The 10,130-nt window shown below is 44.9% G+C and overlaps 1 protein-coding gene across 1 annotated transcript; it reads left to right on the top strand.

The window, feature by feature from the left end:
• The first annotated feature begins 7,916 nt into the window (after positions 1 to 7,916).
• Positions 7,917 to 9,065, top strand: LOC108795139 (G-protein coupled receptor 12-like). The gene has a single exon (XM_018566330.1). It carries the CDS (start codon positions 7,917 to 7,919, stop codon positions 8,937 to 8,939), a length of 1,023 nt encoding a protein of 340 aa, XP_018421832.1. The 3' UTR covers positions 8,940 to 9,065.
• Positions 9,066 to 10,130: the final 1,065 nt, after the last annotated feature.

Here is a 10,130-nt window from a genome sequence, read left to right as displayed (position 1 = left end):
CTCCTTTGGGTCTGCGCACCGTGGGGTGCTAGTTTGTTACTTGGTGAAAGCTCTGTGTTTTTTGGTGTTTTCGTTTTTTTTGTTTTTTTTTTTTTATTATTATGTCTGTATTATGTAATTGTCAGTTTTGGGATCTGTTTGTGCAAAAATGTTTAATAAACACGATCTGATTTAAAAAAAAAAGATATTATGTAAAAGTAAGCCTGCTAGAAGTAAACATTATACTGAAAACATACAAGAATATACTACAGTTTGCTATACAGAACGGAGTTTGGACACCGACATGTTTTAAGTGTATGCATGGACAAACCTCTGGAGGTGAAGTTTCCTTGGTAGCAGTCCATGCCATGTTATCAGAAGCATTTCTCAAAAGGTACCCATGACTACAACAGAGATTCCAGGGTGATGACATGCCTCTGGTTAAAGTGGACTATTGCATTCACATAGCTTGCAAACTTTGTAGAATCTTCATAACCCATTCTATCGCTTGTTTCATCAACTAAACAGTGCTGCAACTAATATGCAAATCCTGAATTTTTGTCAAACGTTAATAAGCAAGCTCATACTTCCACCTCTGACCAAGAAGAAAGTGATTCTCCAGCACACTGTCATCTCCATCATGAAATGCTTTTATTGACATTAAAGTGACACTAAACTCAGGAGTTCAGTCTCAAAAATGCATTTAAGTACCTTAACCATTACTAAATGGTTAAGGTGTATCCCTTGGCTATAGATCATCAAATCATCTCTGAATTGGTGCTGACACTGTCCTTCCTTCTGGCCGGTGGCTACTTTTGTTCCCCCATGGTCCCTGTGTGTGTTGTAAAGTAGCTACTATAATCTCAATACAAATTAGTAATCTAAATGTGACATTGTAGTCCATCACAGGTGGGAGCTTGGATCGGTGGCTAATTTACAACACACACAGGGACCATGGGGAACAAAAGTATCCACCCTCCAGAAGGAAGGACAGTATCACATTCAGAGATGATGATTTGGGAATCAACAGCCGAGTGATACACAAATGAGATACATTTATGTTAATAGTTAAGGTACCTGAATGCATTTTTGAGATTTAACTCCTGAGTTTAGTGTCACATTAAGCAATCATGGTATTACAGAAAGAAGCAATATTTTGAGACCAGGGTCCTTTCATCAGGCAATGTGACACCACATCACATGATGAAGGAACCGTGCATGGTCTTGAAACCTCACATCTTTCTGTGTTACCATGTTTGCTTAACGTCAATAAAAGGCATTTTTATCTTGAAGATGACGGCGTGCTAGTTTCTCACTTTCTACTTTGTATGCATGCGGCGCCATCCGCTGGTTACTACAGCACCCATCAAGGAGATTAGGAGGGACATTTCGGTCTGGCGTGCGGCGGGATATCCTTACGTATATCCACCTCTAACCACGTGCCCTGGATGCTGACGCACAGAACTGTAAAACATGACTGTTACAAGAAGGTTCGGGAAGGGGGGGGGGCCTTTAGTGTTCAGAATGAGATTGCCGGCTTGGCTTCATCTTCGTAAAGCTGTATGATAGATGGCAGCACCCAATGGGGTAACATTTGGAGACGGACTGGAGTATAAGTTTGGTTCACTAATTATGGATCATGAAGTATATAGGCTGAAAAGGTCAGGAAAAGATCATGACTACCTACACCAAGAATAAACAGAAACATAAAACCAGTCTGAAGCTGGGTACATTCCGGTCGGTTCTTGAAGAAATTTGCTCAGTGGGTGCACTTGTCATCAGTCTCCTGGCCGACATCCTTCAGTCAGAAAATCAAAAGGAGCCGGGTGGAACATTTTCAGCTGAACATTGTGGTTGCACACGCACGGCATCATGTGACGTCATGCACCCTGCTTCCTGAGTGCTGAAGCCAGTGGGGGGAGAGGAGGGAGCACTGAATCCAGCGAGGAGGGGGGCAGAAGAGGAAGCGCTGTCACTTCAGGATGACCGAGCAGTGAGGGGAAAAAGAGCTGTCGGATGTCAGATCCTGGCTGAGCAGCTCTCTCTCTCTCCTCACCGCTAGGCTGTCCTGAATGACAGCTTGCTACCCCCCTGCTGGCTGCAGCGCTCCATTTCTCATTGGATCCCCACTGCCTCTGCCCGTTCCATTCGGGGGAAAGCAGCAGAGATCCAAGGAGAAGTTGGAGCCTGTGCCGCACCTCTTCTCCCTGCCAGGCTGCGGCTGTGTTGGCCGCCTGGCGCCCCTGTTGCCATGGCGCCCTGTGCTCAACCTGGCAACAGGGGCAAGGGGGGTGCAGCCAGGCTGGCCCTGGCTGCGCCCCCTCTCAGCTGCGCCTGAGACGAGTGCCTCACTCGCCCCATGGTAGCTACAGCCCAGTCTGCAGTCACTGTTTGGGTATTCTGAAAGCAGCACACCCGCCTCTGTCAGAATACAATAGCTGCAGTAGGAGATTCATCCATCCAAACTGTTTAGGGTGGAGGGAGGAATCTGTTCAGATAAATCAAACTAACTGTATGGCCAGCTTAAGGGTTTGTGTTCATGACGGCACTGGGCAGGGTCGTATGTAGACATCATACTGCCCTAATGAGTGGTGGTGCCTCCTGGACAAGCTCTGCCCCTTGCGTCATGTGGATATTTTAGTAAAAATGAAGGTTAGATTGTAGTATTGGAGTTTTCATGCCGCCTGCTTCATATATAGAAATACTCCAACTCAGCCAATCGTTTTACAAAGGAGGAACCCTAATAAAAACGTTATGGTCTCAAGGAACCAATAATAATAATTACTATCTACAGCTCACAGTACATTCGTGTGATGGTCAATGGGAAGAATGCTCCTTACATTTGTGGTCAATGGGAAGAATGTTCCCTACATTTGTGATCAGTGGGAAGAATGTTCCCTACATTTGTGATCAGTGGGAAGAATGCTCCTTACATTTGTGATCAGTGGGAAGAATGCTCCTTACATTTGTGGTCAGTGAGAAAAATGCTCCTTACATTTGTGGTCAATGGGAAAAATGCTCCTTACATTTGTGATCAGTGGGAAGAATGCTCCTTATATTTGTGGTCAGAGAGAAGAATGCTCCTTACATTTGTGGTCAGAGAGAAGAATGCTCCTTACATTTGTGGTCAGTGAGAAGAATGCTCCTTACATTTGTGATCAGAGAGAAGAATGCTCCGCTCCTTACATTTGTGATCAGTGGGAAGAACGCTTCTTACATTTGTGGTCAATGGGAAGAATGCTCCTTACATTTGTGATCAGAGAGAAGAATGCTCCTTACATTTGTGATCAGAGAGAAGAATGCTCCTTACATTTGTGATCAGAGAGAAGAATGCTCCTTACATTTGTGATCACTGGGAAGAATGCTCCCTACATTTGTGATCAGAGAGAAGAATGTTCCTTACATTTGTGATCAGTGGGAAGAAAGCTCCTTACATTTGTGATTAGAGAGAAGAACGCTCCTTACATTTGTGATTAGAGAGAAGAACGCTCCTTACATTTGTGATCAGTGAGAAGAACGCTCCTTACATTTGTGATCAGAGAGAAGAATGCTCCTTACATTTGTGATCAGAGAGAAGAATGTTCCTTACATTTGTGATCAGTGGAAAGAAGGCTCCTTATATTTGTGATTAGAGAGAAGAACACTCCTTACATTTGTGATCAGAGAGAAGAATGCTCCTTACATTTGTGATCAGAGAGAAGAATGCTCCTTACTTTTGTGATCAGAGAGAAGAACGCTCCTTACATTTGTGATCAGAGAGAAGAACACTCCTTACATTTGTGATCAGTGGGAAGAAGGCTCCTTATATTTGTGATTAGAGAGAAGAATGCTCCTTATATTTGTGATTAGAGAGAAGAACACTCCTTACATTTGTGATCAGAGAGAAGAATGCTCCTTACATTTGTGATCAGAGAGAAGAATGCTCCCTACATTTGTGATCAGTGGGAAGAATGCTCCTTACATTTGTGATCAGTGAGAAGAATGCTCCCTACATTTGTGATCAGTGGGAAGAATGCTCCTTACATTTGTGATTAGTGGGACGAACGCTTCTTACATTTGTGGTCAATGGGAAGAATGCTCCTTACTTTTGTGATCAGTGAGAAGAACGCTCCTTACATTTGTGATCAGAGGGAAGAATGCTCCCTACATCTCAGGTCAGTGACAAGAATGCCTCCCTTACAGGATTCCATGGAACTGTGGTTGAGTTCTATGCGTGTCCTCTAACTGTACAGACCAACATATAAAAACAAAGCAATGAAGGTTTCATGTTCCTGAACTCTAAAGAGTCTCCTGTCTCCTCTCAATACCCCCTGCAGTTCTATAGCTGAGTTTAGTTTAGCCATTCAGGTCCAGAGACAGACAGAAAAGGGAAGCTCTGTACAGAAAATGTTATATGTGTGACCTGAGAGGCTCGGAGATTCCTCCTCTGACCTTGCTGCCCTGGGCTTCCATTATAGCACTGGTAGGCTGCCCAGGGCTTCCATTATAGCACTGGTAGGCTGCCCTGGGCTTCCATTATAGCACTGGTAGGCTGCCCTGGGATTCCATTATAGCACTGGTAGGCTGCCCTGGGCTTCCATTATAGCACTGGTAGGCTGCCCTGGGCTTTCAGTATAGCACTGGTAGGCTGCCCTGGGCTTCCATTATAGCACTGGTAGACTGCCCTGGGCTTCCATTATAGCACTGGTAGACTGTCCTGGGCTTCCATTATAGCACTGGTTGGATTGGACCTATACTGCTTCCCTTCATTAATAATAATAATCTCATGGTTTCTCAGCAGTGTATTGGCTGATTCTTATCTGCGCTGAAGCAAACTCTTGATAATTGTACATTGAGAGGACACATTCATCCCTGTGACGGTAGTGTTCCGTGTATGTTGATGCTTCTGCATGCCCCTGGGTGATATGGATGTGTCACATATAACGTGTCGGTGACCTGACTGTGTACTAAACTGGTGCATTGCGTCAAGTCAGCTGAGTGCCGGCTTGATACATACAGCTGATTGCAGGGTGCGGGGACTGCCTTGTCCTTTCACAGCCGGGGACCCGATCCCTATTGCTGCTATGAGCACACAGTCCCCTCTCCCCTCATAGATTGCATTTTACCTCCTATGGGAGACTCAGTTCATTCTCCAATGCTACATCCCAATGAGGGTTTCCGATGTTTCCCTACAGTGTAGTAGTAATAGCTCCTTGGAAGCCCAATGACCGATCTAATTAGTCCCAGCACAGTACAAGCAGAATGAGCTCAGGGTCAGGGATTCCTCATTCCTATGGAAACAGTTCTTGTCAGTGTATAGACCGAGAAGAGGAGGACGGGAGGCTCACAACCGGGGACGACCTCATCTCCAGCCGATAAAGGGTTAATGACGGCTCGAGATGACATCATCAACATCGAAATCGGACGTCAGCCCCCGGGGGGCGGGTTCAGCAGGCTGATGGGCGGGGTCTAGCGGACGACTGACAGCAGGTGCCATTTTCTGTTTCTTACGTAGGCTTAATTGGGGGGATCTTGTCCAGGAGAGAAAGCAAGAGCCAAGAAAAATCAATGCCATATAATAAAAATAATAATAATAGCCATAACATAATAAAAGCCCCATGAATAGAAACAATCTGATCCTTATTGCTGATTACAGATGTGTCGTATAAAGTGTATAGTTACTGATAGACTTGTTTTATAATGTGTTTGACAAATGGATGTGATAAAAGCAGCTTGAGATGGAAATAAGAGGTGCGATGGTGTGTGATTGGGACGGGTCGGGTCATGCAGGTTCTGATGAGCCAGTCGGACGTGCAGCAGGCAGACAGCAGCATCAGCAGCAGTGCTCGTAGTTTGTAGCGCTGACCCGAAGGAGGTGTGTCCCCGCACACAATCTTATGAATGAAATTCCAGAGGTGTGTGTGTGTGGTGTGCCCAGCGCCCTGTACTCCTTATTATTCTGCTCACAGCCCCCTTCTGATTCACAGACTTGGGAGCCGATCATGAATATCAGCGAACACTTTGACGTCAGAGCTGAGATTTCTCAGCAGACCCAATGGGGCAAGAATATTAAGTGCAAGTCAAAGGCAGCTCTCTGGCAGCAGCAGCAGCATCAGTACAAGCAATGGTAACCGAGGGCTGAGACTGGTACAGTGAGGACTCTGCGAGCACAAAGAAGACAGAGCTGGACATAGCTGGACATAGCAGGAGGAAGGTAAGATCATTGATGCCCATAGGGTACAACACACCATAGGGTGTCTATAATAGCCCCTGTTACCTGTTTGACCCTCAACTGCTGCATGACACATTTACACCATTGTCATCATTGGAAAATAGAAAACTGTATTTATTTAGAGGTGATGCAGACTGAAAAATGCATGTTTTATGTTTATGACTATACACACTAATTTACAAACAGAAATAGCTGCAGGGAAGTAGATTGCTATGTTTATTGCCATGATTAGAGAAAACCTAAATCTTAGGTATAACCATAGTTCCTATGCAGCGCTATGAATCCATAGTACACAGCGTACGGTATGACGTAGGTAGCCCTAGGCTTGCCTCTCTAATATGGGCAATGGGCTGAGCATGCTGGCTACAAGTGCCTTGGAAGCTGCAGTGCAGGCCCCTCCAGGGCTGCTGGGGTGATTGGAGAGAGTCGTCTCCTGTGCAGTCAGTTTCCAGGAGAGGACCACAGACATGTAGGTGTGTTGAGATTCCATACAATCCCTCATGTGGTCATATATATCGTCTCCTGTGCAGTCAGTTTCCAGGAGAGGATCACAGACATGTAGGTGTGTTGAGATTCCATACAATCCCTCATGTGGTCATATATATCGTCTCCTGTGCAGTCAGTTTCCAGGAGAGGATCACAGACATGTAGGTGTGTTGAGATTCCATACAATCCCTCATGTGATCATATGTATGGTCCCCTGTGCAGTCAGTTTCCAGGAGAGGACCACAGACATGTAGGTGTGTTGAGATTCCATACAATCCCTCATGTGGTCATATATATCGTCTCCTGTGCAGTCAGTTTCCAGGAGAAGACCACAGACATGTAGGTGTGTTGAGACTCCATACAATCCCTCATGTGGTCATAGCTCACGTCTTATGTAGGAAGCAAGGTATGGCTGCAGCTGTTGCAAGAAGCACGTTGAACGCGGAGGGGATCCTTGTAATAGCAGGCTGCAGAGTGTGTCATTTGTCTCTGTATATGTCATAGGCTTACCTTCCAGAAATCCTTTCTGATCAGTGTAATCCAGTCAACAAACAGATAGTAGCCCTCCTTAGGTGCTGGGCAAACACATAGATACATCCTGGGATGTGGGATGTTAGCTGGGAGGGTTGCGCCGTAGCTTATCCTGGGATCTATTGTTATTAAGATAAATACATCCTATCGTTTCTAGCAGCCGAGGCACAGGCATAAACTGTGTAATCATCTCTGTAGGAACAGACGCGCACACAAAGACGCTTTCTTTCAGCTCACCTTGGCTAAGGAGGAAGGAGACTGCTGGCACAAAGGCTCGCAGAACCTGCTAGAGAATCAATGCCAGATCCAGATCTTTTCTCCACAGCCTGGGCGATAAGAGCGCATGTGGCGTGCTCGCAAAAAAAAAACCAGGGGACCGAAAATGCGTCTAGAAAAAGTAGGATTTCATCCTCAGAAGAGGGCAGTGTGGATTCTGCAATGCGTGGGTTAAGTTCCATCAACCGAGTAGACATGAATGAAAATCGTAGCCGTCTATTGTGTTTTTAGCTAGCTGTTCTCTATTTTTCCTTAATAATGACATGAAACGGTGAGGCCTTGACACCCTGTAGCAGAGACATTTTCAGTGATTAGAATAGCAATGAATGTATATAAAATGTGACATTGAGGGTTCCAGCTCTGGATTTCTACATTGTGTCCCTCTCATCACTTTTCTTTCTCTTTCTCTTTCCCTCTGCTTTGATGCGCAGAAATGCTTCACCAGCCCGAGGCAGCAGCCATGGATCAACTGCTGTATTTCCACAATGTTTCCTCTGGAAGGATTTCCCAGCACCACTACGACCCATGGGACACCAACACCTCCACCGTTACCACCTCCGACCTGTCCCCAGATGAGACTGTCAATCCATGGGACATTATCCTGTGTGTAACAGGAACAATCATGGCATGTGAGAACGCAATTGTGATAGCTATACTCTTCTATACACCCACCCTCCGTACCCCCATGTTTATACTCATTGGCAGCCTGGCGCTGGCAGATCTATTTGCAGGTGTGGGACTCATTGTGAATTTTGTAGTCCTCTATGTGTTTGATAATGAAGTGGCCACGCTGAGCTCTGCAGGGCTGCTCTTAGCTGCTTTCTCAGCCTCTGTCTGCAGCCTTCTAGCTATCACAGTGGACAGATACCTGTCTCTCTACAATGCCCTTACCTACCACACAGAGAGAACACTGACCTTCACTTACATAATACTGATCCTGGTTTGGGCCCTGTGCATCTGCATCGGTTTATTACCCCTCATGGGCTGGAATTGTGTTAGAGAGCAGTCCTCCTGCAGTGTCCTGAGACCGGTGACCAAAAACAATGCGGCCGTATTGGCAGTGACCTTTCTCCTTCTCTTCGCCTTGATGATGCAACTCTACCTGCAAATCTGCAGGATCGCTTTCCGCCATGCCCAGCAGATTGCAGTGCAGCACCAGTTTATGGCCACATCTCAAGCCTCCAGCACCAGGAAGGGAGTCTCTACCTTGTCACTCATATTGGGTACTTTTGCACTTTGCTGGATTCCCTTTGCTGTGTATTCATTGGTCGCTGACTCAAGTTACCCTATGATATACACGTACTCGCTGGTTCTGCCAGCCACCTTCAATTCAGTCATCAACCCCGTTATTTATGCTTTCAGAAACCCAGACATACAGAAATCACTATGGCTTGCCTGCTGCGGTTGTATCCCACCCAGGTTCCTATCTGGGCCCAGAACTTCCAGTGATGTATAGGGATCGCAAGGACACTTTTGAGACAGATTGTGCCAAGCTAGGAATGAGGAAAAAAAAGATGTCAAAATGTTGCTTTATTTTATACAGTTTATATAGATGTATTGCTTTAAATTGTCAATGGGACATGCAAAGATGCACTTACTATTTTAACTATTGAAATGGTTTTCCAGCTGGCCATATGAACATTGGGTAAATATCCACATTTTGTTTTCGCTTATGAATCTAAACTTTGGGCCTGACCATTGTTGCTATTAAGCTGAGTGCTATAGGAATGGAATTATCTTGAATAACGTCTAAATCTACCCTGCTCAGTGGCATTAGGGACATTATATATCAGGGGTAATCAAATTCAGCTCTCCAGCTGTTGGGGAACTACCAGTCCCATGAGCCATTGCAACACCGACAGTCGCAGGAATGACTCCAGAGGCAGGGTGGGAGTTTCACCACAGCGGGAGTGCCAAGGTTATCCTTGTTATTTATAATAGCTCTAAATTACTGAACGCTGCAGCCATTCAGAATGATTCCCACTTAAATCACCAAAGTTAGCTGCAATTAATTGGTTATGTTTTTTTGTGGTTTAACATAGTCAGAAATAATTGTGGACCTTTCCTGTGAGCTCCTATGGGGGAAATAATGGCCTGTAGGGTATTGCATAACTGGAGTCATATAAGTGATTCTATCCACAGCTACTGATCGAGCGATGAAAAAGTAACAGCGGCAAACTGGTCTGTCAGCAATGTTTTCTTGCTCCATTATTAATAATGTAGCTCCATTGACTTTGACATCTGCTACACAGTTTTTAACATGAATTGTGAGACTTCTCAGCTAGAAGTAATGACTTTTGCGATCTCTGTGGCAGAAAATTGGTCACATGTATAGCTCTGTGTTGAGCAGGATTTACCTTCCAGTGCAAGCTTAGTTGAATAGGCACTTCCCTAAGCATATCATTGTTTGAAACTCGAATAACTTATATAATTATTCCTAACTGTACATATTGGAGGTTATTTAATTAACTACCTATATTTAAAAGACCAGCCGACATTAAAACTTAGGAATGTTTATGCAACAGAGCAATTCTTAATATTCAGAATGTGAACCTTCCCATACCGCCACAGAAATTGATACATATGCATAGTTAACATTGCTATGGTGTCAGTCATCACAAGGTGACGGAAGTTGTTCAGAGATAAT

Source organism: Nanorana parkeri, unplaced genomic scaffold, assembly GCF_000935625.1.
Source record: "Nanorana parkeri isolate BGI_ZX_2015 unplaced genomic scaffold, ASM93562v1 scaffold938, whole genome shotgun sequence".
Classification (NCBI taxonomy): Eukaryota; Metazoa; Chordata; class Amphibia; order Anura; family Dicroglossidae; genus Nanorana; species Nanorana parkeri.
This window is presented reverse-complemented; position numbering and strand designations above follow the sequence as displayed.

Excerpts from the sequence above, each read along its gene's own strand:
- LOC108795139 (XM_018566330.1), top strand. The coding sequence starts at position 7,917 with ATGCTTCACCAGCCCGAGGCAGCAGCCATGGATCAACTGCTGTATTTC.